This window comes from Siphateles boraxobius, unplaced genomic scaffold, assembly GCF_051911475.1.
Source record: "Siphateles boraxobius isolate OS27281-9 unplaced genomic scaffold, OSU_SipBor_1 351, whole genome shotgun sequence".
Taxonomy (NCBI): domain Eukaryota; kingdom Metazoa; phylum Chordata; class Actinopteri; order Cypriniformes; family Leuciscidae; genus Siphateles; species Siphateles boraxobius.
The window spans coordinates 161-27500 of record NW_027508977.1 but is presented as its reverse complement, the minus strand read 5'-3'; the positions used below and the strand labels follow the sequence as shown (position 1 = coordinate 27500).

The 27340-nt window shown below is 40.8% G+C and overlaps 2 protein-coding genes across 2 annotated transcripts in view; both read right to left on the bottom strand.

Moving 5' to 3' along the window:
- LOC143702832 (uncharacterized) overlaps positions 1 to 2842 on the bottom strand; it is a 5231-nt gene extending 2389 nt beyond the window's left edge. The window contains exons 1-2 of the mRNA XM_077196724.1: positions 2229 to 2842; positions 1 to 2055 (exon numbers count right to left, since the gene is read on the bottom strand). The exon at positions 1 to 2055 is cut by the window's left edge and continues 2389 nt beyond it. Coding sequence (XP_077052839.1) covers positions 1 to 1759 — 1759 coding nt within the window. The 5' untranslated portion in view covers positions 1760 to 2055; positions 2229 to 2842. The remainder of the gene's footprint in view (positions 2056 to 2228) is intronic.
- A 625-nt stretch (positions 2843 to 3467) lies between these two features.
- LOC143702839 (ribonuclease inhibitor-like) lies at positions 3468 to 23836 on the bottom strand. Its single transcript, XM_077196733.1, has 7 exons — positions 23739 to 23836; positions 23277 to 23450; positions 17152 to 17322; positions 10920 to 11090; positions 5436 to 5606; positions 5037 to 5198; positions 3468 to 4857 (listed from the first exon to the last, which is right to left on the bottom strand). The coding sequence occupies exons 1-7, from the start codon at positions 23834 to 23836 to the stop codon at positions 4791 to 4793; spliced, it is 1014 nt and encodes a 337-aa protein (XP_077052848.1). The 3' UTR covers positions 3468 to 4790.
- Positions 23837 to 27340: the final 3504 nt, after the last annotated feature.

Below are 27340 nucleotides of genomic sequence, written 5' to 3'. Positions count from 1 at the left end.
GATCGGCAGACGTGACTTGAACAGTCTCTGGATCGGCAGACGTGACTTGAACAGTCTCTGGATCGGCAGACGTGACTTGAACAGTCTCTGGATCGGCAGACGTGACTTGAACAGTCTCTGGATCGGCAGACGTGACTTGAACAGTCTCTGGATCGGCAGACGTGACTTGAACAGTCTCTGGATCGGCAGACGTGACTTGAACAGTCTCTGGATCGGCAGACGTGACTTGAACAGTCTCTGGATCGGCAGACGTGACTTGAACAGTCTCTGGATCGGCAGACGTGACTTGAACAGTCTCTGGATCGGCAGACGTGACTTGAACAGTCTCTGGATCGGCAGACGTGACTTGAACAGTCTCTGGATCGGCAGACGTGACTTGAACAGTCTCTGGATCGGCAGACGTGACTTGAACAGTCTCTGGATCGGCAGACGTGACTTGAACAGTCTCTGGACTGGACGGGACCAGCGGCGAAGAGGGCCTTGAGCTGGGCAGGACCAGTGGCGAAGAGGGCCTCGGCGAAGAGGGCCTTGAGCTGGGCAGGACCAGTGGCGAAGAGGGCCTCGGCTCTGGCTGGACGTGGCTGACGTGAAGCTCTGGCTGGACGTGGCTGACGTGAAGCTCTGGCTGGACGTGGCTGACGTGAAGCTCTGGCTGGACGTGGCTGACGTGAAGCTCTGGCTGGACGTGGCTGACGTGAAGCTCTGGCTGGACGTGGCTGACGTGAAGCTCTGGCTGGACGTGGCTGACGTGAAGCTCTGGCTGGACGTGGCTGACGTGAAGCTCTGGCTGGACGTGGCTGACGTGAAGCTCTGGCTGGACGTGGCTGACGTGAAGCTCTGGCTGGACGTGGCTGACGTGAAGCTCTGGCTGGACGTGGCTGACGTGAAGCTCTGGCTGGACGTGGCTGACGTGAAGCTCTGGCTGGACGTGGCTGACGTGAAGCTCTGGCTGGACGGTCTCTGGCTGGACGGTCTCTGGCTGGACGGTCTCTGGCTGGACGGTCTCTGGCTGGACGGTCTCTGGCTGGACGGTCTCTGGCTGGACGTGGCTGACGTGAAGCTCTGGCTGGACGTGGCTGACGTGAAGCTCTGGCTGGACGTGGCTGACGTGAAGCTCTGGCTGGACGTGGCTGACGTGAAGCTCTGGCTGGACGTGGCTGACGTGAAGCTCTGGCTGGACGGTCTCTGGCTGGACGGTCTCTGGCTGGACGGTCTCTGGCTGGACGGTCTCTGGCTGGACGGTCTCTGGCTGGACGGTCTCTGGCTGGACGGTCTCTGGCTGGACGGTCTCTGGCTGGACGGTCTCTGGCTGGACGGTCTCTGGCTGGACAGGCTCTGGAACTGGTTTGACGGGACGAGATTCAGGCAGGACGGTGATCCTTGCAGACCGTACGGACCTTAGCGGGGAATCTGCCAAGCTGGACATCAGCCCTGAACGCCCATAGACCGATCCGGTGTCAGACCCGCTGACTGGCGTGACGCGGGGAAACTCAGGCTCTGCAAGTGCCGAACCGCCCAAGGAAAGGGCCAGATCAACAAACCCTTTCAGGGTCCAGCCAGTATGATCCTCCGGCATCACTTGAGCGATGTGCCAATCCAGCCCGCTACAAAACAGGTCCACGAGCTGGGCGTCATTTAGCGCTCCCAGATGACAACACGCCAAAAAGTCCCTCACATACCTCTCCAAGGGCTGGCCATCTTGAGACAGAGATGATAGGAATTTCCTTAAGGCCTGGTTGCTAACAACTGCTGGATCCATTGGCGGTGAGTTCTTCTGTTATGATGAGGTGGAAGCAAGGAGGAAGCAGGATCCAATTGCAGCACACTTTATTTAATAAACTCAAACTACATAAAGACTCTGGCTAGGGCACAAGACTCAGGAACAGAACCACCAACATCAAGGTACAACAACACAACATTAAGAACTCACAAAGACTGAACAAGACACAGGGCTTAAATACATACTGGACTAACAACGAGACAAGGGACACCTGTGAACATTTAAACAATCAACCAATGACACAACAGACAGGGGAACACAAGAGGCTTGTTCGACTTGAACCGGCGCTGCGCAGACCGATCGGTTGATGACATCAAAGTACCGCGAGAGCGATTCAAAAGCATAAGGAGCCGTCTGCTCTCTAATCGCTCTCGCGGTACTTTGATGTCATCAACCGATCGGTCTGTGCAGCGCCGGTTCAAGTCGAACAAGCCTAAGGCAAGATCACATGACTAGAACAGGGGATCACATGACAGACAAGAACCAGGAACAAGAAACAAAACCCAAACCGTGACAAATACGGTATTTACACATCATATAAATAATGTTTAATGTATCATCTATCGCTTTATTTTCAGAGACATCAGAGTGAAAAAGAAACTTATGGCAGAAACTTTGAGTTGTCATATTTAGAGCATATTCAGTCTCATATTAACTTTCTATAAGCTCGCTTTCCTGAGGTTTTCACTTATTTTGAAATAAACGCTAAAAGGAGTTATTATTATTATTTGATTTATAATGCGACTTTTTGCAGGATGAACTAAAAACAAGCAAATCAACTGAAAAATTACAGAATCTACAGAGAAATGTAGAAAATATCCTAAAATAAAACAATGGGAGATGAAGGGTTCAATATGGCTTTATGGTTATTTGAGGATTAAAGTTCTTGTAATTACATTGTAGGTTATTAAAATCATTTTGATCTATAAATCTCCAGCAAACCATCAAGTTCATTGTTAAGAAAATAACTTTGTGTAGTGTTTGTGTAACTTTATTAAGCAAGTTTATGATTAAAACAAGAACGAAGATCTGCCACTGGGGTCCGAAAAATCAACGCAATTCAAAGGGAAGTTTTCATAATTCATGGACAGGTTTGTTTGTTTGTTTGTTTGTTTTAACGCCAATCCAGCTTCAGTGGATTTTTTGTCTTCAAATTTTTAGATTGTAAAAAATTAGGTTTTTACAATCTAAACTCTAAAGCTCAACACTGCAGTTCAAAAGTTTTAGTCAGTGTAACATGATATTTTGATGATCAAAAAACATTTATGATTATTAATAGTGTTGAAAAACAGTTATTTACATTTTTATTTCAGGATTCTTTGATAAATAGAAAGTTTAAAAGAACAGCATTTATCTGAATCTTATCTTTATCTTTTGTTTGGGCTCAGTAAGAATTTTTATATGGGGGGGATAAAAAGATATCAATAATTTTATTAATTTAAGATTCAGATTAATTTAAAATTAATTAATTTTATTCAGCAAGGATGCGTTAAATTGGGTTACAGTTATAAAATATTATATTTCAAATAAACAAAATAAAACCTTCTATTCATCAAAGAATCCTGAAAAAATATTGGAAAAAAAGAAAAGAAAAAGTTGTTGTTGTATTTTTAATCACGTAAATATAGCATTGGCGATCAGAAGAGACTTATTTTAAAAACATTAAAACATCTTACCGATCCAAAACTTTGTATTTGGTTTAATTTTATTTAAAATCGTTTCCAAATAATGAACTGAATAAAAAATATTTTCTCACAGGGTTAAAACCATCAAACTTTAATCTGAAACATGTTTCAGGGATAAAGGGATTCGACAAAGAGAACGTTGCTGGATCTTCAAATATTAAAAACTTGCGTATCATATTCGTGTGAACAATCTCATCGGTTTAAATAAACTTCTTCTTCTCCTAAAACTGGGACTCATTTATAGAGTTTGTTCATGTTGGATAGATTGTCATTTGTTATTAATATAGGAATGAATATAGTTTTAGATCCATAGGCAGTTTTCCAGGTCTGCTGCCTCGTTTCGTTTCTTGTATCATTTTTCATATGCCCCATTTTTATTTTCATATTTTAAATTAGGTATAAAGGAGTTTGAACAGACCCAAACATAAAGCCGAAGTGACTCCGCCCACTGTGACATCACACACTCTGTATTTAAATCTCTTTATTGGCTTTCGAAGCTCGGATGTGTGTGTGTGTGTGTGTGTGTGTGTGTGTGTGTGTGTGTGTGTGTGTGTGCGCGCGAGTCATGTAAATGAAGCTTGTTTCCGCCACGTAATAAAATAAATAAGAAAATAAACAAACAAATAAAGAAAGGCTGATTTTTATCTCACAAGTCTGACTTTTCCCCTGCAATTCTGAGTCCCTTTAGCAACTCATAATGTGAAAGCATAATTTATAACCTCCAGTCTGTCCGCAGCTCTTCAGCGTCCTGGATGAGGCGATGACTGTGGTGTCGTCTGTAAACTTCAGGAGCTTGACAGAGGGTGTTTAGAGGTTCAGTTGTTGGTGTACAGTGAGAAGAGCAGTGAGGAGAGCACACAACCCTGAGGAGCACCAGTGCTGATGGTGAAGGTCCTAGATGTGAGTTTCCCAGCCTCACTCGCTGCTGTCTGTCTGTCTGAAGCTGGAGATCCACTGACAGATGAAGCTGGTACAGAGAGCTGGCTCAGTTTATTCAGGAGGATATCCGGGATGATGGAGTTGAAAGCGGAGATGAAGTCCACAAATAAGATCCTGCGTGAGTCTCAGGTCTGAGGAGATGTTGCAGGATATAATACAGTCCCATGATTCATCCTGTTCCACCTGTAATTAAAACAAAACCATAATTTGGAATGAATAATAAACCAACATTAATCATTCAATATCACATGCTTCTAATACGCATGAGTCTCTTCTGAGTCTCTTCCACCTGTATGAATCACATTTACACATTAATCCCACATTTATTTCTCCTCATAGACAGTAGTGAGACTCTTCTGTGGATCACCTGATGGTTTCTGCTCCTCTCATGATGATTTCTCACTACGATATAACACATTTATCAGCCAGTTTGCTGATCGATCTTCATCTACTCTGTAAAGTGGAACAGAAGAGAAAACAATCAGTGTTCAGTGGAACAAATTACAACTAATTAAACTAAATTAAACAAATAATCTTTGTGATAATTTCCTTTCACGAATGTTAGAAAGGTTTGTTCACATATCAGAGGTAAATGAAGATCTCTTTAATATCTCACAGTGATGTTTCCTCACCTCAGGACACAGTTTGAGTCTCGTATCACGTCTCTGAGCCGCTGCTTTGAGTCTCCTATCTTATTGAGACTCAGATTAAGCTCTTTTAAAAACTGCAGTGCTTTAGAGTTAGTCAAAGACTGAGTTAAAGAAGAAATATCTGTAATGCCACAGTTCTGTAGACTAGAAAGACACAAACAGAGGAAGAGAGATTATCTCACAAACAAATCATGAATGTGAAGCATTTTACACAAATATAATGTGAACTCAGACTCATTGTGCGATATTGAGAATAAAGTGTTTTAGTTTAAAAAAAAACAGAAAGTGCACTGCTATAAACAATGAAACATAAGCCCTGCTGTCTTCAAATAAATAAACTTCAGTCACACTGTAATTGCTGTACAGTATAATGATACTAACTGTAGTTTCTCCAGCTTGAATTGTGGGTTCTTCAGTAGATCACTGAGGTTTTTCACTCCTGAGTCTCCTAGTTTATTCCAGCTCAGGTCCAGCTCTCTCAGTGACGGGTTTGATTTCAGAGCTGAAGTCAGGATGAGACTCTGTTCCTCTGTAATTCTGCATCTATACAGACTGAAGACAGAGAAATAACAATAGTTCACATCTATGATGATCATCTTATTGAAGAGCTACAGCAGCATTTAGTTTACAATAGTCTGTTTTAAAACCCAGTCACACTAGTTCTGTGTGCTGGAAGACACGGTTTCTTCTCTTTCATTTTCAGCCATTTATTTGACGTCTCTCTTCTTTATTCTCTGTTGAAAAGGCAGATTTCTGCATGTACGGTAGACTGAGTACAGTTGAGACACTTTTTGCGTTTTGATTTTTCACACAAAAATAGATACTGAAAAGAAGTGAATTTCCACATCACATTTCATTAGCTTGTAAAATAAGATATTATCAATCAATAATAGCCATAAGCAGTTTATATTTTCCACAATTAGCTCATAAAAATAAGGTGTTTTTTGTCTCAGCTTTGTCTCAACTGTACCCATATGTGGTCCAGTTGAGACACTCATTTTTAATGATGTAAAGGAAACTAACCGTTCATTGCAAATACAATAAATAAAGAAAATAACAATTGGGCAACATGTTTGTTTATTCATCCATTTAAATTCATTAATTTTATTTAAATTAGTACTGGTTAAAACAGGAACAATATATTTAATATATGAATTAATAATACACAGTTTAAATATCACAAATATCAAATTTTATTTTCATTTGCGTCCTATGCTGGCTAATAACGACGTTTAACCTGTTATCATAACACTGAACAACTAAACAGTGTTTCACAATAGAAGTCTATCGCGGGTACAGATACACGTGTCTCAACTTACCCCGCTGGCCACCTCACACATTTCTCTAGATTTTGCAATGACCTTGCATGACACAATATCATGAAATATGCCAGTTTTTAGGGCACAGAATAAAGTTTGTGATGATACCAGTTACGTTTAACAGTCACATAAGGATAATAAGCTGTTCATTGTGGAGTGTGCATGCTGAAGTGAACGTCTTATCTTAGAAAAAACACTTTTGCCGATATCTTCTGTAAAGTCACATCATCTTCATCAGCAAATAAAACAGACAGAGGAAGAGAGATTAGGGACGCACCGATACTGAGCTCATGTACTCGTACTCATAAACATGCTCTGATACCAGCAGTGTGTGTACAGTGTGTGTACAGTGTGTGTGCACTTCTTTTGAATGATCTTGATTGCTGATCGTTCACTCAGCACACGTGTAAAACATGAACTGTTCCTGGTTTATGTATAACGAGTGGTTCTCTACATTATTACAGGACGTTTGCGGGTCAAGAAGTTTCATGAACGCAAACATCCAAAGCGCGCGCCCCGAAAACCAGCGTCTCAGACAGCGCGCGAATAATGAATTTAATTCTCTTTCACGTCTTGTGCTTGTACGGACAAATTCACACAAAATGATGTAAAAACGCCCGTCTTGACGAGTATCCTGTAGTAAACAAAGTGGGTTATATCTCAAGTGAACGTAGACAGTGTATTCAAATGGGGTCCGTGCGTTCGGTCTTAAAGGGACAGCAGTCTAATAAACCTGATGCTGTGTTTTAATGCTCATCAAACAAAGCACACAGAAATTACTCACTGCTCTTGACTAAATAGCCTAGCTTTTGTAACTTTACAAAAAGTCTATATATAATTTATACAGTAATGAAAATGCAGTGTTATTTCACAATTGATTACTTTATTCAAATTTCTGTATCTGAAAACTACTGTTAGATCTACCCGAAAAACTCCAGAGACACTGTTTATTTCATTTGTAGCCTTTCTTTGTTATATTGTATTTATTTGTGCTATTTGTTATTTGATTATTTGTTTTTATTTGATCAGTGTTCAAAAAGGATAACTATATGGTGTTTGGGGGACTAATAGACCCCAAACTTTTTAATAGCGATTGCATAAGGAAATATGATTTTTTTATATGGAAAACTATATATCATTTTTTTAATTTACTTCTCAACTATACATTTATGCTGTGTTTTTGTGAAAATTTTGAAGTTTTTTACCAATTTACTGCACAATTACTTAACTAGGCCATAAATTGGCTCATGAAAAATTATGTTTTAAAGAAAAAAATCGCTTAAATGACGATCTTAATTAAATCTAAATTGTTTTAGGACATTGCTCTGTGTTAGGGATAGAATACTGCCATCTGCAGGTTTGTGGAAAAACTTTAGAAATTATAATTAAAGCAATAAAGTGCAATGACCACATATTTCCAATAGATGTCCATATAGGACTTTTCACTTCATTTTTCTTGATGCTTCAACTTCTCCTCACAACTTTATGATATATATTTTGTGAATATATATTTAAACATTCTGAAATACATAAATTTATTTTTGTCAAAGTTAGAATTTGTTGTCGTTGTCTGATATGTTTTGAATTATCTGCTTTTGCAAATTATTATACATACATTTGCAGAAACATTACAAGTCACATTTTCCCTCTCTTTCTCTCTCTCTCTCTCTCTCTATGTGTGTGTGTGTGTGTGTGTGTGTGTGTGTGTGTGTGTGTGTGTGTGTGTGTGAACATGCTTGTTCCATGTTGCATTTGTGAATTTTTTTTTCAGATTTATGCCAGTTTAGTTGATTTTTGATTTTTTGCCAATTCCTATAAAAATGCTCTCTGTTGCAGTCACATACATGTGTGTGTTTGTGTGTGTGTATGAGATGAAAAGTTCTTTCCACTTTTTATTTATGCTCTAGGACCAGTCCTTGGTTTATATGTAGAAATTTTCAGATTTATAATGGATTTACTTTTATTTTTTTGACAAACAAAATGAAAAAAAGTCATTTTTTTCATTTTCCCATTTTTTTGTGCATGTTTAGATAGATTATTTAGGAAAAGTCAGAGTTTCATGCCCCTGAGATGAAGGTAACACTTTTAAAAAATGAAGGAAAAGTCCAGTGGGGTCCCCTGGTACCCCAAACACTGATTAAGGGTTAGTGACTGCTTACTTGTCTTTAATAATGTTGTAAATTCACATTAATTAGTCTGGTAGATTTTGTTGTAGTATCAAAATGGGAATAAAGGATTGATATTTCACTGTTGTCTGAACATTTGAACCCCTGACCCAATCCTCAGCACTGACCCTGCTGGAGCTGCTCTAAATATGTGCTGTGCTATTAACAGGGTTCCTGCACACTTTTTAAAGTCAAATTTAAGGCTTTTTAAGACCTTTTTAAGACTTGAAGAAATCAAAATTAAGACCGTACATTAGGGGTGTGCAATATTGACAAAAATATATCTCGATATTTTAAACGTTTTGTTGATAATAATTAGATGATATTTTACTGATTGTGTCTTTGTGCTGGTGCAATGGCTGGTTTAGGCCTGTTGTTGACAGCAGACTCACGAAGATATTCATATTTTTCATATTCTATGCAGTGGTCAGTTCACAGCAGTGACAGAAATGATTAATTAACGTGCAATATTTGCCACCTTAAATTGATTTCCAGGGGCATTTTCACCTATATATGGAAATTTTTTCTAAACTTATTTAGAGTTCTGCATCACCTTTTATGTCAAATACTAACATTCAAATTATTCAAATTAAATTATACAGTAATTATACTTATTTATACAATAATACTTAATTACACAATAATTATACAGTACCACCGTTACCAGTCAAATTAAATCATTCAATCAAAATCCATCTTTGCAGTTCAGAGGAGACACAGAAGCAGCATCAGAAGAGGCATTAATATTTACACTCCATTTACAATTGCATAAATAAAGCTATGAGATAGTTTAAAAAAAATCCATATTCAATATTTAAATATGAAATGATTTCTAATTTTAACGTTTTAATTAAAGGGTACTTTAAATATGAAACTAAAACCGCCAGTAGGCGGCAGCAAGTCACTGTCTTAATACCGTAAGCGAGTTGAGGGAGTCATTCATTCATTCAACCGATTTGTTCAAACGGCTGATTCATTCGGGAAAGAAACAAGTGATTGTTCATTGAATCGTTAAAATGACTCGTTTAAAACGTGGATTTCAGTCAAGAAATCATCGGTGTCTGTTGCATTAGACTCTGCTACGGTTTCATTTTGAAATTCTCTTAGGCGAAATAAAGGGAAAACAAATAATATTGTCAATATGGTGTCTAAAAAGTAACTCACAATGTTAATTTATTTTTAATTTAACTATTGTATAACAAAATATCACACTTGTGCACGGGAAAACGGCACTCTTACTGATGTGATATTCTAATATAAGAACATAATATAAATATAAGACAAAAACTAATTTGGGGACATAGGCCTACCTATAACTGCACTGACACATCACGCAGTGAAAGCACGAGAGACAAATGCGATGTCAGCTCACAGTGCCTCGTACATCGTTAAAACAATGATTACAATATCATAGTAGACCATATACATCGCCGGCCCCAACGCACAAAGAATGAACTTACTACTGAACTGACATTTGCCAACTTTCTTCTTCTCTCCTCTCTCGCGTGCAGGAGACAGACGTTATTCTGCCGGCCGCGAATGTGATGCGAATTGTCACGTGAACAAGCAAATCCACAAAGATAGAATAATATAAAATAATACTACGCTAATTAGATAGTTTTAATTTGGAAAACATTTAGATATGTCTAAGTCGAAGTGTCATCTAAAATTTAAGACCTTTCATAAGTAAAAATAAGACTTTATAAGACTTTTTATGGCCTTAAATTTTAAAAATCTAATTTAAGACTTTTTAAGACTTTTTAAGGATCCGCGGGAACCCTGATTAAATGAAAGATAAAATATGATAGAGCAATAGAATAAACAGTGTTCAGTAACAGAAGCTCATACAATGCATTTTAGCAGGCTTAATTAAGCATGAAAATAACTGAAGGAAATATATATTTGATGAACAAATTACACCAAGTAATATAATGTGTCTCAACTTACCCCGCTGGCCACCTCGCACATTTCTCTAGATTTTGCAATGACCTTACATGACACAATATCATGAAATATGCCTGTTTTTATGGCACAGAATAACGTTTGTGATTATACCAGTTACGTTTAACAGTCACATAAGGATAATAATGTTCATTGTGGAGTATGCATGCTGAAGTGAACGTCTTATCTTAGAAAAAAACTTTTGCTGATATCTTCGGATCGGAAATGTGTCCGTTGTTCAAATTTCCCACGATCAAAGGAGACACTAATACACATGTGCACAGCAAAAATCACAACTTGTGCTTGCTGCACACGCAATCAATTAAGGTGTCTCATCAGTACATTGTATAAAATGCTGGAAATTAAACAATTACTATCTAGATAAAAAACATTAAAACTTCAGTCACACTGCAATTGCTGTACAGTATAATGATACTAACTGTAGTTTCTCCAGCTTGAATTGTGGGTTCATCAGTAGATCACTGAGGTGTTTCACTCCTGAGTCTCCTAGTTTATTCCAGCTCAGGTTCAGATCTCTCAGTGACGGGTTTGATTTCAGAGCTGAAGTCAGGATGAGACTCTGTTCCTCTGTAATTCTGCATCTATACAGACTGAAGACAGAGAAATAACAATAGTTCACATCTATGATGATCATCTTATTGAAGAGCTACAGCAGCATTTAGTTTCCAATAGTCTGTTTTAAAACCCAGTCACACTAGTTCTGTGTGCTAGAAGACACTGTTTCTTCTCATTCATTTTCAGCCATTTATTTGACGTCTCTCTTCTTTATTCTCTGTTGAAAAGGCAGATTTCTGCATGTACACGATCAGAACCTTGTATCAAATGCTGGAAATTAAACAATTACTATCTAGATAAAAAAACACATTAAAATGTGACCAATAGAGAAACCCCAGAAAGTGCACTGCTATAAACAATGAAACATAAGCCCTGCTGTCTTCAATAAAGCAGTTTTCCACTTAAACTACATTAAGAGAGAGAGAGAGAGAGAGAGAGAGAGAGAGAGAGAGGACTCAGATCTATGATGATCAACTAACGTGTTCATAAACTGTAGTGGTTATATATAAAAAACTGGGTTATCCATCCCCACAGATCGTCTGAAAACACGAAATCTCCCCTCGGCCCACCGTCTATAACGTGTTCAGCTTCATCCAGCAGACTTTTGCTGATAAATAAACCGGGATATCCAGGTGCAGAAACATGGAGAAAGACTACACATTGTTCATTTAAATATACTACCAACATTGTAAAAATACAAAGGGTAAAATCGATGATGTATTTATGTTTACACATTCATTTCATATCATTTTTAAAGGGTCATGAAACCCCAAAACACATTTTTTGAGATGTGAACAGATACCGTATTTTCCGGACTATTCGTCGCTCCGGAGTATAAATCGCATCAGTCAAAAAATGCGTCATGAAGAGAAAAAAACATATATAAGTCCCACTGGACTATAAGTCGCATTTATTTAGAAATTTATTTCACAAAATCCAAGACCAAGAACAGAACTACACGAAGCCAGAGCTTTCCCTATCCGATCTTTATTTTTTCCTCGTTTAATTTTATTTTTTTCGTAAACACGGTGGCGTCTCGAGAAATATATGTGTACACATGAAACCACTGAAACCAACTGAAAACGATGTGGTATACATGCCAGACCAGTATGTGGCGCTGTAATTCTGCCACAGAGATACACTAAACAAGGAGAAGAAGACTTGGAGCATGCGCATAACCTTGAGCGCTCTATACGAACCCAACACGACAGCGAGCTGAAGACGAAGATTGCTCAGCGTAGTAGCAGAGGAGCAGAAGATGTTGCTTTAGTAAAGCTAATAGGCTCAGTAGCTTCTGCAGCGCGATCACAAGTCCGCCGTTGTTGCTGTTACGTGTGACGTAGCGGTGTGTGACTAATGCTGACACGTGGTGTGATGACATCATCGTTTCACAAAATGTACGGATTGGCCGTACACACAAATTTCTATTTCACGGTATGACTTATTTTATTTCACGGTAACGATATATTTCACGATAGGCCTATAGTTATTTATACATGTAGTTATTCTTGAAAAATCAAGAATAATAAATAAACCCAAATACTTTAGAAATGAAAAGTATTTTTGACCTTGTTTGACTTTTATTTTATTTGGTAAACTATTTTGATAGCTAAATATAGTAAACAAAACACACTCATCAACTTTTAGATGAACTGCCCCCAACTGATTGATATTAAATACAACTCATCGGTGCAATTCAACGTTAAATAAAGTGTTGCTGAATAATTTTTCAATTTCATGTTATTGCTTTACTCCATCAATTAGTTTATAATATCTGAATTTTTTATATTGAACTATTCTATATTCATAATACATTAGTTATTTCCTTTTAATTTTGTAGGATATTAGTAATCAGGGTTTTTCCTGGCTCAAAACGAGGCGGAGGTGGTAAAATTGTAACACTTGGGGGGTTCGGGGGCTTGCCCTCCCCAGGAGAAAATTTTGTACATTTTAAAGATAAATTCATTAATCTGGTGCACTTTGAGTCACTCGAATCTGTTGTTAAAAATAAATAATAATCCACCCGCCAACCACCCATATTCTTTGATTTAGATATCTGCATCTGATCATCACATTACAATTATTCAATTAAGCATGATAATATGGAAACATATCACACAATTAACATTTATTTAAATTAAAAGTTCTTCTTTTGGCAAAATTAAATTTTCTTTATAGCCTAAACAGAGGCTTTACTCCCTTTAAACTTATTGTCAATGTTTCATTTTTGAAAACACTCTTATCGGAACAATTTTTTGTACCTTTATAAAGGGCATTTTCCCCCTAATTTTATTTAATGTATGCTCTAAATTTCATTTAAAATTCTTCCATTTTATCAATACATTCAATTAAAATAATAAGACACTAGGCTGTTACCAATCAAATTAAATAATTTACATTGAAAAATTATAACTGTATTAAATGAGATTATTTTGAATATTTTTTGAATATACAAGGAATGTTGAAAAGAATGATAGTTTGAAACTAAACCGCCAGTAGGAGGCGGCAGGCGGCCGTCTTAATGAGCGAGTCATTGAGTCATTAAAGTAAACGATTCGTTCACACGGCTGATTGATTCAGAATGAGCCGGTTTAATAATGGGCAATTGAATCTTTGACTCAAGCGATTAGTTCAAAACGCTGAATGATTCAGTAATGAATCATGGATGAGTGTTGCTGTGAGACGCGATATGGTTCTGTTGTTTGGAACTATTTTCGCTGCTAAAACAGAACAAAAACAGTCTAAAAATGTAAGTAACTTAATTTTAACTATTTGTTTATTGAACTGTTATGAAATTAATATCTCGGTTTCAATCGTGATGGCATTCAGGAAAACAGCACTCTGGTCGTGTGTAGCCTATATATTGTTTCTTAACTATAATTAATGTTATAAATAACTGCGCGAGACTCAACAGCGCAACTTTGTTATCGTCCGTACATTAGGTACCATGATGGGAGTTCCGTGTCTTTATTACACTCATTTAGCTGTCATCCACCCTCGATTGAATGGAATGTTTTTATTACTCGGCCCGCTCGACCCGCGGATTATGATCCGTGCAGCACTATCGGCTAACTACACGGTTAGAGAATGGACACAAGCGGGAATCGCGACAGAACTGTCACGGTGGAAAAAGTGTATATGAGCACGTGACTGTCTGTCCGAGTTTTGTCGAGAGGCGGAGGCGGCACGAAATTTGACGGAGGCGGCCGCCTCATAATTGTCTATGCAGGAAAAACCCTGGTAATACTATACTAGTTTCAATCAGTGTCAATCACGCTCGTGTACGCACTGATCACCGCTCTCTTGCACAGCGCGAGCGCGTACCGTCGTTCGTGACTCTCCTGTTCGAACTCGTTCATCCAAATGAACGAGTCTTTTTTCGAGTCATTTCGTTCATTCAACGAACGAAATGACTCGAAAAAAGATTTGTTCATTTTGATGAACGAGTTCGAACAGGATCACGAACGTGCATCACAGAACAGAGCAAGGCGAGCATTTGTGCTTATAAAACTTAAAGTTTTTTATTTATTTTTGAAATGACCGATCGTTTCGCTAGATAAGACCCTTATTCATCGTCTGGTATCGTTTAAAGCCCTTTGAAGCTGCACTGAAACTGTCATTTGGTCCTTGAAACGTTGGTGTCCTATTGAAGTCCAATATATGGAGAAAAAGCCTGGAATGTTTTCATCAAAAACCTTAATTTCTTTTCGATTGAAGAAAGAAAGACATGGACATCTTGGATGACATGGGGGTGAGTAAATTATCAGCAAAAGTTTTTTTAAAAGTGAACTAATCCTTTAACTTTATCTTACTAGCTATTTATAACTTATAGAAAGAGTGCAACGTTATAAAGTTACATGTATTGCAAAATACATAATGATTTGAGGACCAAGTTTGTAGTCAAAGAATGGGCAGGGTCAATGTAAAGCATATTGTTGATGTTTCGTCCCTATTAGAGAATGTTCCATAACTGTTTATAATCCGCCGTCATCAGTGGTCCTGCTTACTAGCCTGCGCGTTCTCGGCAGGCTCCGCTGTGGGGGAGGAGCTGTGGAGGAAGGAGGAGGGAGGAGCTGTGGGGGAGGAGCTGTGGAGGGAGGAGCTGTGGGGGAGGAGCTGTGGAGGGAGGAGCTGTGGGGGAGGAGCTGTGGAGGGAGGAGCTGTGGAGGGAGGAGCTGTGGGGGAGGAGCTGTGGAGGGAGGAGCTGTGGGGGAGGAGCTGTGGGGGAGGAGCTGTGGAGGGAGGAGCTGTGGAGGGAGGAGCTGTGGGGGAGGAGCTGTGGAGGGAGGAGCTGTGGGGGAGGAGCTGTGGAGGGAGGAGCAGTGGAGGGAGGAGCTGTGGGGGAGGAGCTGTGGAGGGAGGAGCTGTGGGGGAGGAGCTGTGGGGGAGGAGCTGTGGAGGGAGGAGCTGTGGGGGAGGAGCTGTGGAGGGAGGAGCTGTGGGGGAGGAGCTGTGGGGGAGGAGCTGTGGAGGGAGGAGCTGTGGGGGAGGAGCTGTGGAGGGAGGAGCAGTGGAGGGAGGAGCTGTGGAGGGAGGAGCTGTGGAGGGAGAGCTGTAGCGCAGCAGAGAGCAAGGGGGTTGGACCCTGTAAGTTGTGCTTGTTCAAATTTTCAGGCTAAGTCAACATTTTCTCAAAACTCCCTACTGCAGCTTTAATCAAGAGAAGTTCAGAAGTGTCGAGCTCATCAAGTTCAGAAGAGACTAGAAGGAGAGCAGCAGTATGAAAACCGAACAGCAGCTACTGTTAGTGTTGACTCTGTAGCTTAAATTATACACACCTTGTAACTCCACCATTATTTGACCATAGCCCGGTGAACACTGACACACCGCGCTCCCTCTCAGTGCGTGTGCACGCGCGCGTCTTTTGCATCAGTAAAATGCGATCGGTTCATTTGAGTGTCAAGTTGTAATCACGTATCGAATCAAAGGCAGATTTTATCAGCTGGTTCAGTGGCCAATTGTTTGGAGTTAAAAATATATAACTCGCGCTGCATATTTAGTAATTTTGCCTCAGATACAGGATTATACATTCGCTTTAACAAGCAGGTTGTTCATTACCACGGCAACCGCTTGCGTGTCATGCTGATGCGATTTTCGTGTTTAAAAAGTAACTATACATAAGAGACGGAAAGACTGTACATTATTTAAGGTTATTTCTATTTGTTACGATATTGATATATGAACTGATGTTGTCAAGTAAGCTTCATGCTTTCCCCGTTGGGAACGTGCACTCCTCTAAACTGTAGTCTACGGGTGCTGCACTGCTAGTGACTGCTGCGCATTTCCCCCAAAAATATCACGTTAACAACCCTTTAGAAAACGTAATTCCTTTGTAGGTCCTCTTGATCTGCTTTCTCCATGTTTCTTTGACAAATCTCAGTGTCAGTCTCATGCACGCTACACGAGAGTTACGCTACACTTATTTATATGTCGCGGTATACCGTGTATATTGTGTATATATACACGGAATAAAAACATCTGTTACGGTTGACATTTTCTAGTTTTCCCAGCCCTAGTCTGGACGAAACGCCAATACGATACAAAATTTGTACGTATACAGCTAAACGCGTCTCCGTGTGGACAGGGCCTTATACAGCTGTGATAAAGTCACATTAGCTGGGGAAGCAGCACTGGCGCACACACACACACACACACTCTCACACACACACACACACACACACACACACACACACACACACACACACACACACACACACACACACACACACACACACACACACACACACACACACACACACACACCTGAAGTCAATACTTGTTTACCAAGGCGATGCAAGAGTGCTACTCGAGCAAACCCCGAACCCTTAGTATACTGTGGATACCTGCTTTTGCCTGTGTGTATATATATACAGTATATATATATATATATATATATATACTGGTTATATAAAGGTTAAATTGAAAGCAGTTATGAACAGTTCTGATGTCACAAAAAACATTGTTCTAGCTCTACAGTTACTGAAATAATTATTGACCCATGATCAAACTGTCTGTCTGGAAATCAGCTAACATCACTATCATCAGCTAACATTACAACTAAAAGTAAAGTAATATAAATAAATGAGCAATACTCACGTCAGTGTGTTGAGTTGACAGTGTTTATCCTGCAGTAGAGCAGCGATCTGATTCACTCGTGTGTCTCCTAGTTTATGTCCACTCAGATTCAGCTCTCTCTGGAGTAACGGGTTTTTACCCACAACTCTATTCACATACTGACAGGCTTCCTCTGCAGCAGGACTCAAAAACCTGCAGAAGAGTCAATTCAGTTCTCAGCTAAATGTCCATTGCATTACAAAATGATTGATATGATAAAAAACTTCATTATTAAGACAAGCTTTAGTTTGTTATCTAGATGTAACACTTTTCATTGAACATTTAAATACACAAATAAATATATATTTAAAAGAAACTAGAGCGACACTCAGTCCTAAAGCAAACTCGTAAGAACAGAAACGTCTCACAGAGCAGAAGGGCAAAAGCTCACTAGATCATGATTTTCAGGATGAATACAGAGTGTGAAATTAAAGGAACACTTCACCCATTTCAACATTAATCTTTATTGAAAGTGGGTTATATATGTAGTCGAAATGTAAAAGAAATTTTGAATTGGGTGCCCTCTTGACCGAGAAAAGACAGAAAATAACTTTAGGGCGCATTTGTATGTAAGACAACAACTCCCACAATGCACCACATTGCACAGCTCCGCAAGCCACTCCCACTAATCCAGAACAGCGCAAACATCAGATAAATCACTCTTCCGTCTACAAGGCTAACGTTAGCTGCCACCAGAGTTAGAAATTCATTTCACACAAAATTTCTAGTTAGTTGGCTGTGGCGAGCAGGACGAGGGCGAGGGACGTGAGAGGACGGCGCTAGGCCGGTGGCGTGAGTGATAATGAACGACACCTGTGAGACGCACCGGTCTCTCTCGCATCTCTCACAGAGGAGCGGACGCATAAAACAAGGAGCGACGACAGGGCAGATCGAGTGAGGAATAGGCCTGATTTTATGTTGTGTTTTGTTTATGTTGTGTGTGGCCAGCAGTGAGGGGCCGTGGCTTATATTTTTGTTTTGTATTTGTTTATTTTACTATTAAAATGTTTAAATGTTCGCCGGTTCCCGCCTCATTCTTCCCACAACAACGAACCCCGTTACATTGGCAAACTCATTAGTGAATTACTCCTCGTTTGTATTTCTTTCTATATGGTGAATTATTGCATGATACCTGGATGTTCAGTCAGAATGCGGTGCGAAACTAGGATGGATCACAACACCAACGTCCGTGTGCTCGTCTGATTCAGAGATTTCGTCCAGGAGAAATTGCCATCGTTGAAATTCTCTGCAGCAGACGGACTCTATCTGTGTCCGTAGCGCACAGCGAGAACACAGGCACCAGCAATCTGCCCAGCTCGAGCCAGTCCGGGCTCCTCGTCCGCGACAGGCAGCCGCCTCCTGTTCCTCCATCAGCCTCAGTTGCTCTTCACTATATCGCGGCTCGTAAAGATAGCCATGAACAGCGGATTCGAGCAGCAGAATTTCAAAATCCTCATCTTCCATATCATGTTTAGTTTCTTCCGTCATTGTCGTAACTTCCTATCTCCACAGTGCTTGTTAGCTTAGCTTCCAAACAAGATGGCTGATATTGCTTTCTGTATCTGCAAGTGAAGTCCCACCCACTGATCTGTAATAGGTCTGTAGCGTGAGTGGGTCCCACACCCTGAATAAATGATCAGCTTGTGTTTGTAGTCTCTACAATTTTCAATGAAATGGGACTTCCTGCTTTTTATGACGCAAAATGACGATTTTTACGTCATAAAAAGCAGGAAGTAAAACACTTAAATCCTTATTTCTCCCATCTCAGGGAAAAATTAAGGAAAAATCCACGATAATTATAATATATGACTGGGTTTCTAACAATACAAAGCTTAATGCAAATGGGTGAAGTGTCCCTTTAAGTTCCCTTTCAGTCGAGAACGTCAGAACTAGGGAGCCAATCCTAGGGAGCCAATCCTCTTCGAGTACTATTGAACGAGCCAATGGAATTGGCGTGCGTGACTCGCATCACACATACTCCGCCCCCGTGGCGCGGGTATAAATACGGATGTAGATGCACGCACTAGTTGCCTTTCGCTTCGGAGCCGATCGTGGATTGATGTCTCTGAAGAGTGCTGTTGTTTTCAACAAGCGAGTGTGTCGGTGTTCTTGCGGGAAGACCTCCCAGTGTTGGTGTTTCCACAGCGCGAGTGCAGCGGTGATCGCGAGCTTCTTAGCTCTCAAATGCTGTTTTAACTACGGATGTCCCGATACCATTTTTTCCTGAACCGATCCGATCCCAAAAATTCTGAGTATCGACCGATACCGATCCGATACCAGCGCAGTTTTTTTTTTAAATCAAGTATAATTTCTATAACTCTGTGTTGAACTGATAATCACTCTTTAGTGTGTTAAACACAATCTACTTAATACAGACAACTTCATTATAAAGAAAAACAACAAATAAAAAAAAATATGATCATAACCTATGACAAAAATTCTATTATATTTATAAACTAGATTAGTAGATAATTCACCAGTAAAATTTACTCTAGAAAAATCACGAGTGCACAATAATTTTATAAAATCTGAACATTTAGTGAAAAAAAAACATTATTTAGTGGGGAACAAATCTGGTAAAACGTTACACATTGCTCTTTGTATTGTTGTAAAATACATTCATGAAAAACAAGATAACATATCAAAAAGGTCAATTATTTTATATATAGTCTACTATAAAATTAAGACATTTTTTAAATGTATAGCACAGCTGTTTAATGAGGCAGCAACATATGATAGATAGGACAGAACAAAAAAGGCTATTAATAATCTTTCATTGCGCATAAGTATAATGATATGATTATGAAAGACTCCAATACAGTGCGGCACAAAGCGCTTATGCGCATCCCGAGCACAGAATGATGAACTTAAAGCAACACAGAGTCACAGCGCGCAGCTCTTCCAGTCCGCATTGAAAAGATTAAAGCTCAAATGAAAGACATATCGATGCATAGTGTATTATACAGTATCTATCTATGCAATAGTTTATTGAGCCTTTTCTTTTAACAGTTTTAAATTTAAGTTACTGTGCGCGTAAAGAACAATTATAGTGCTCTCCAGTGTTGTGATCTAACAGACACATGGTAGAAAGGAACATGATTAAGGTACAGCAATACAGTCCAGCAAGATAGTCATTTTATGCGAAACCATAGAGCTTTATCTACAGATCAAGTATAATAATAGTAACATTGAATCATCTTGGATTGAGTTTCATCGTTGACTGTCACCGAACGCGACGCGCTGTTTGAACGCTGAATGGAGAATGACTGACAGCCGCAGCTGAGGGAAGAGTTTAGGTGAACTTGAATTTAATGACTTAAATATTCATTTCTATCTCACATTATACTATAGTATGGCTTCAGTACACTTATAAAATAGTGCACACAATTTTGTGGGGCTTAACAATAACACAAAATAGTAAACGCACCATATCGGATTTGGATCGGCCTCGTCTGACCGATACCGATCCGGCCAAGAATGGCAGTATCGGAGCCGATACCGATACTGAGTATCGGATCGGGACATCCCTAGTTTTAACAGCATCAAATTTCTCTGTTTGTTTGTGTGTTGACGGCTGGTTAGAGGGCGAGAAGTGAGTGCTTCCCTGTTTCAGTCAGCTGATTCAGTGTTCCCGCGGTCATTCCCTGTGTGCTCCGGCACTGGTGACGGTCCCATTTCCTAAAAGAGCAACACGGGTGTGAGTGTGTCTTTCTCTAGATGCCATTCCTTCCGTGCGTTTGTGTGTGCGGTAAAGCTCTGTCCCCCTCTGACGGTCACGAAAGCTGTATCGTGTGTTCGGGCTTACAGCACGCTGAGACAGCTTTCGTGGATGAGTCATGTTCCCATTGCGGGAATATAACCATCTCGGTGTTGAGATCGAGACTCGCCTACGTCAAAAGCGTAGGTGCAGTCCCCTCCTCTGGGCCCTGCCCTGGCCCTTCTTCTGGGTTACCTTCCCAGAGGAAGATCGGGGTGCTGTCCAAGCTGGGTGATCTGAGGATTACAGTGAGGGGTGAGCCGCCCGGCAAAGCCGTGACGTCGACACGTCTGACGTTCTCGACTGAAAGGGAACGTCCTGGTTGCGTACGAAGGAGGGAGCGGAGGACGTAGTCCCCTTGCCACTACTGCTGGACCACCGCTGACTCCGGGTTACGCTCGGCTCCTCAGCGAAATAGCAACTAGTGCGTGCATCCACTTTCGTATTTATACCCGTGCCGCGGGGGCGGAGTGTGTGATGCGAGTCACGCACGCCAATTCCATTGGCTCGTTTATAGTACTCGTGGAGGATTGGCTCCGTAGTGTGATCCCCATTCAGTCGACGTCAACTACATCCTCCGTTCCCTTTTCAGGGAACAAGGGTTGCAGGCCGACGATCAGGACGATCTTTCTGGCTTTTAAGCAGGAGGAGTGAGAAACATGAGCACAGAGAAAACTGGCTTGTGAACATCTGGAGACTCATAGTAGGGATGGGCGATATATTATCGTTTGCGATATACCGGTAAAATTTTTCCTCACGATAAGAATTAGTCTTCCCGCGATAATAACGATAAAGCCTAGTTGATGACGGGACCCATTCGCAGCTCCGCCCATGGCGGAAGGCGGACGTGAAGCTGAGGTGAAGTTTATCGCTAAAAAAGTAATGGTGTGTTCACACCAAACGCAAATTTAATTAATTGCGCGAGTAGATTACATACAAAGTCAATGCAAAGACGCGAATAGACAGATCATTCACGCCGGGCGTCGCGAATGACGCGAATTGGGTGATGCGTTTGCCGCGAACGTCTTCCGCGCAAGTTGAACAAGCGTCTAACTAGACGCGATAGACGCGTATTTGACACTCTATTCGCGTTCGATGTGAACACACCATTACTACCTCTACAATCTGGAACTGGTACTCACAGATAGATTTTCACCCACCCATCTCGCCGAACACTTACTGAGCGCTTGAGAGTTTCGCTCTCCGTCAAGTGATCCGTAAAGCCCACTATATCAGTTCATCTCAATGAATACACAGTGTATTTGACGCGCAGTAAACACTAGTGTGAGGCGCATGACTTGCTTTCACTTTGCTGAGAGCGCTCAGTGTTTCTCACACACTCAATGAGAGAGAGAGTCTTACATACCATGCAGAATTGAAGTGTACATGACGAAATGATATTATTTGTTGTATTTTCCTGTAAAAAAAATGTAGTTCATTTGGAATTATTCAGCTTTTATGAGCAAGCAGAAACTAATGCACAAACGCAGACGTGATAATATTCATGAACCCAGCTGCTCATCAATCCTTAGTGGGGTTTATATTGTTATTAGTATCAGAATTCGTAGTAGTATTAGTAGCTATAACTATTCGTTGTTAGTTTTTTTTACATTTCAAACTTGTAAATGATTTGAACAGTGTGATGTTTTTCAGTATAGTTGCACTATTTAAACATTATCTGCACTTTTACAGAAGAAACATATATATGCAACTTTTCAATTTCTCCAAGGGATGGTGTTTGGATTTTTACTGTTTTTTTTAAATTATTTTATGTACGGTAATTGGTATTTTATAGGAGCCTATTTGATGAAGGGTACATTTGACTTTGCATGCAGCTATCACTTGTAGTCAAAAACAGTGGTGAATATGGTATTATATTTATATCGTCATTGATATCGTTATCGCAATAAATGCCAGAAAATATTGTGATATATTTTTAAGTCCATATCGCCCATCCCTAACTCATAGACCTGCAGTAGAGAGATGCAGTGAATCTGGGCTTGATGGAAAACTATTGTGTTCAGAAAAGTATTTCACTAAAAGGTTATCTACAATTATTGATGAGAAGTGTGCACAAAAACAAAATTGTGCATGTTAATAATCAAGATATACTCCAGAATAGCAGCACATATACTGACATGCCCATAATGTCTATTTGACCTTTAGCTCGTATCACAACTAAATGTGTTGACGGTTATCATCATCATGACAGAATCTGCAGCATCTGATCTGATCTTGATCATTTTGATGCAACAAATTGTCCAGCTTATTATATAACTAAAATAATGTATTTGTTATGAATATTTAGCCTAGATATAACTCATTTTTGTATTATTTCATCCCGTCTCACCTCAGTGTCTTCAGTTGACAGTCTGGATCCTGTAGTAAATCACTGAGCTTCTTTACTCCTGATTGTCCAGGATCATTTCCTGTGAGATCCAGCTCTATCAGGTGTGAAGGGTTTGATCTCAGAGCTGAAGCCAGAGCTTTATAACCTTCTTCTGTCACACTGCAGTTAGAGAGTCTAGAACAGAGAGGAAAACATTCAGCTGATTAATCAGGTAAACCTGAACAATATAAATCTGAATGATCGCTGTTCCAATTGCCTCTACAATAAGGAAGCCCCTCTTTCTGGTGGTCTACGGCACATTCAGTGGTGTTTCACTGGCGTTTTGCATGGATAAATGCAGCGATTCCCCCCTGGATGCTTCAGCATAAAGAGCAGTTTCCCTATGTGTGTTCCCTAGTTTCCGATATTTTTTTATGGCTGTAAGGAAAATTAGGAAAAGACCAAAGCACTCTTCCTGTGAACTTATCAGGAACAGTCACTACGACTGTCTCCATGGTAAGCCCTGTCCCTACTATCCCGTTGGTATGAAGGACTTGCATTTTGGGCATCCGTGGGGTCATAGGGAAGTTAAGATTTAGGGACCCCATTTGTTAGATTTCGACATTATGTTGAACATGACTGATGTTACTGATGTAACCCTCATTCCCTGAAGGAGGGAACAGTAACGTTATGTACCTCCTACCACAACCCTAAACCATCCCACTGAATGGCCGGGACCCCGCCTCGGTTCCTCAGCATAAACCTGAATGAGTGGATGTGTGCCGCCATCTTATATAGCCGCATGTACCGGGGAGTTGCTGGGAATGTAAATTCCACTGGATGTTTTTCAAGAATTCAGAGGTGATTGGAGATCCCAAGTGAATGAGGGAATGAGGGGTACATTAGTAACCAAGACTGTAGGAGCCAAATGTGGCATTTGTGCAGTTTGATATTGGGTGTTGTTCCTTGTTTGTACAGTGGGTGTCACTCTAATATCACCTGGGGTCAAAGGTATAAAGGAAGGATCCAAACTGCCAACAGGGGGGGTTTTGTCCCGGAAGGGCAAAGGGTTTTTGACCGCTGTGGCGCATTGGCGCTGAAACGTATTGTTTACATTCTATTGTAGGTGTATATGTATATGGATATGGTTTACCGTTGAAACTGGATAAATGGACATTTACCTCTGCACGGTCAAACAAATAAACTGAATAATCATCAACACAACAAAGTCTGGAGACTCTTAAAACGAGACGGTATGGTAATAGAATAACAATGGTACAGCGCGTCAGCCAGGGTACTCCTGGGCTAAACCACCTCAGTAGCCCCGTCAGTATTAGACTGAGCGGTTACATTAGTCAAAAACCCGGCTCATTTGGAACTTCGCGTTAACCGGACCATGTGGGACGCAACGAGATTGCATAAGAGGACGAGCTGCCTTGTTGGCCTAAGGATTAAAGCTACGCTGGCGGATGCAGTCAGCTGTTGGTGAAAGGACGCGTAGGAGCTACGAGGCGGCTGTCGTGCAGCGGATTATTGGAGCATCGCAAGGCGCCCAACGCAAGAGGTATGTGTAGCGCTACACCTTTGGCCATTTAAATTGTGTGCACACATAAAAAGGGCATAAACCCAATGCATTGGTTGCCATATAAGGCGGACAATAGACTTTTCTCTGACTGTAAAGACGAACTTTGAGTGACAGTTTTATTATCATGGAGACGCGCGATGCAGCGTCGGACATTAACGGGACTGGTGTGCTTAAAGTAACAGCTGGTAAACCCAGTAGTGTGACCAGCGGTGTTCAAGCACAAACTGGAAAACGGGTAGTGAAAAAAGGTGGGTTTCAAGCTATGAAGGTTATGACTTCGCAAATGTAAATGTTGATGGTACTGATGTTAATCCTAATGACAGCGTTTCCCAGGTTGGAAGTAAACGCTCAAATCAGAGGAGTGTCAACAGTGGTAAGTCAAGTACCACGTCCTCTGCACGGATAAAAGCGGAGGCAAATAGAGCTGCACTGGAAGCTCGTGTGGCAGCTTTAAAGGGGCAACATGCTTTAGAGGAACAGGAGCAGCAGCTGAGGAGGAAAAGAGAGCAGCTTGGTTTGGAAGCTGAACTGGCAGCATCCAATGCTATGCTGGCAGTCTTACAGGCCGCTGATCAAAAGGGTTCTTCTCAGGCATTGTCAAATGGTATGAATTCCTACCTAGAAAAGGAAAAAGGGAAAAATGAAACTGTTAATCTCTTAAACCCTATGGCAAAGGAATATCAGCCTGGAGCAGGGAAACCAAACCAACCAAATTACATGACAAAGTCGTCATTTCCACCGCATAAACAACTATCAATGGATGTGCGACGAAAGGAAACTGATCAATGGGTTGAAAGCAATACGTTGGGAACATTGCATTATTCCCAATGTCAACCAACAACTACTCAAACAAGGGATATGGAAGGAGCGCAATCCCAATCTCAGATCCGTCAAAATCCGCCTGGAGACATAATTAATATCATGCACAGGCAAAATGAAATATCAGCAACTTTAGTTCAGCAGCAGCGTTCATTGTCTCTACCACCACGAGCTATTCCCATATTTGAAGGTGACCCTCTCAAATACAGAGCATTTATTAAGGCTTTTGAGCAAGGAGTGGAGGAAAAAGCAGGGAAAGCAGATTGTTTGTACTATTTGGAACAATTTACAATTGGACAGCCACAAGAACTGGTGCGTAGCTGCCAACATATGGAGCCTGACCGTGGCTATGTAGTGGCAAAGGGTCTTCTACTGGAGCACTTTGGCAATCAGTATAAAATTGCAACAGCTTATATTGAAAGAGCTTTGAACTGGCGACCAATACGAGTTGAGGATGTAAAGGCACTTCAAGACTATTCCTTATTCTTGCGTGGCTGCCGTAATGTAATGGAGGAGCTCCAGTACATGCAGGAACTGGATATGCCTGTTAACATGAGAGCCATTATTGCAAAGCTGCCATTCAAAATGAGAGAGCAATCGAGGACCAAGGCTCATGACATAATGGAAAGAACTAACTATAGAGCTCATTTTGAGGATATGGTTACATTCATTGAGCATCGTGTTAGTGTTCTTTCTGACCCCTTGTTTGGCAACATACAGGATTTACCACCACGTGTAGCTGCTACGACGAATCTTACCAGGTTTAATTCCCAGCCCAGGAACAAAGTAACTGGAAATATTGTTGCCACCACAGTAGCATCTAGGCACTTGTCGGAGGGAGAAAAGGAGCCAACATTGCCTCCAGGGAAGGAAAAGAAAGCTGAATGCCTTTGCTGTGCTCGTAGTCACCTGTTGGAAGAGTGCAAACAGTTCAGTGGAAAGAAGCACAAGGAAAAGATTTACTTTTTGAGGGAAAAGGGAGTTTGCTTTGCATGTTTGGGTCATGGTCACATGAGTAGGGATTGCGTCAGACGCTTGACATGCAAAGTTTGTGGCCAAACTCATCCCACCGTGCTGCATATTAAAAGGCAAACAACAGCTATGGTACAGTTGGAGGAGCCATATAATAACCAGCCAACTTCACAGGAAACATGTGGACATACAGGGGCCGGTAAGGTCCAGTGCGTTTTGTCCATTCTCCCTGTAAAGGTGAAATCTGCTAAGGGAAATTGCATCATAAACACCTATGCTTTTCTGGATCCTGGGAGTTCAGCCACATTCTGCACGGAGATTCTAATGCACAAGCTGAATATTACAGGCAGAAGAACTAATTTCTTATTGCGGACCATGGGGCAAGAAACTGTTGTTCCAGCCTTCTCGTTGACTGGTTTAGAGGTATCTGATTTGGACAGCAATGGCTTCTATATGCTCCCGGAGGTTCTCACGCAAAAGAAAATGCCAGTTACTTTGGATAACTTGGTAACGCCTAAAGACCTGGCTAGCTGGCCGTACTTGTCAAAAGTACACATCCCAAGCATAAGAGCAAACGTTGATCTCTTAATTGGAACCAATGCTCCCAAGGTATTAGAACCTTGGGAGGTCTTCAACAGCTGCGGGAATGGCCCGTATGCTGTTAGGACGGTGCTGGGATGGGTCGTTAGTGGTCCGCTGAATGGTAACA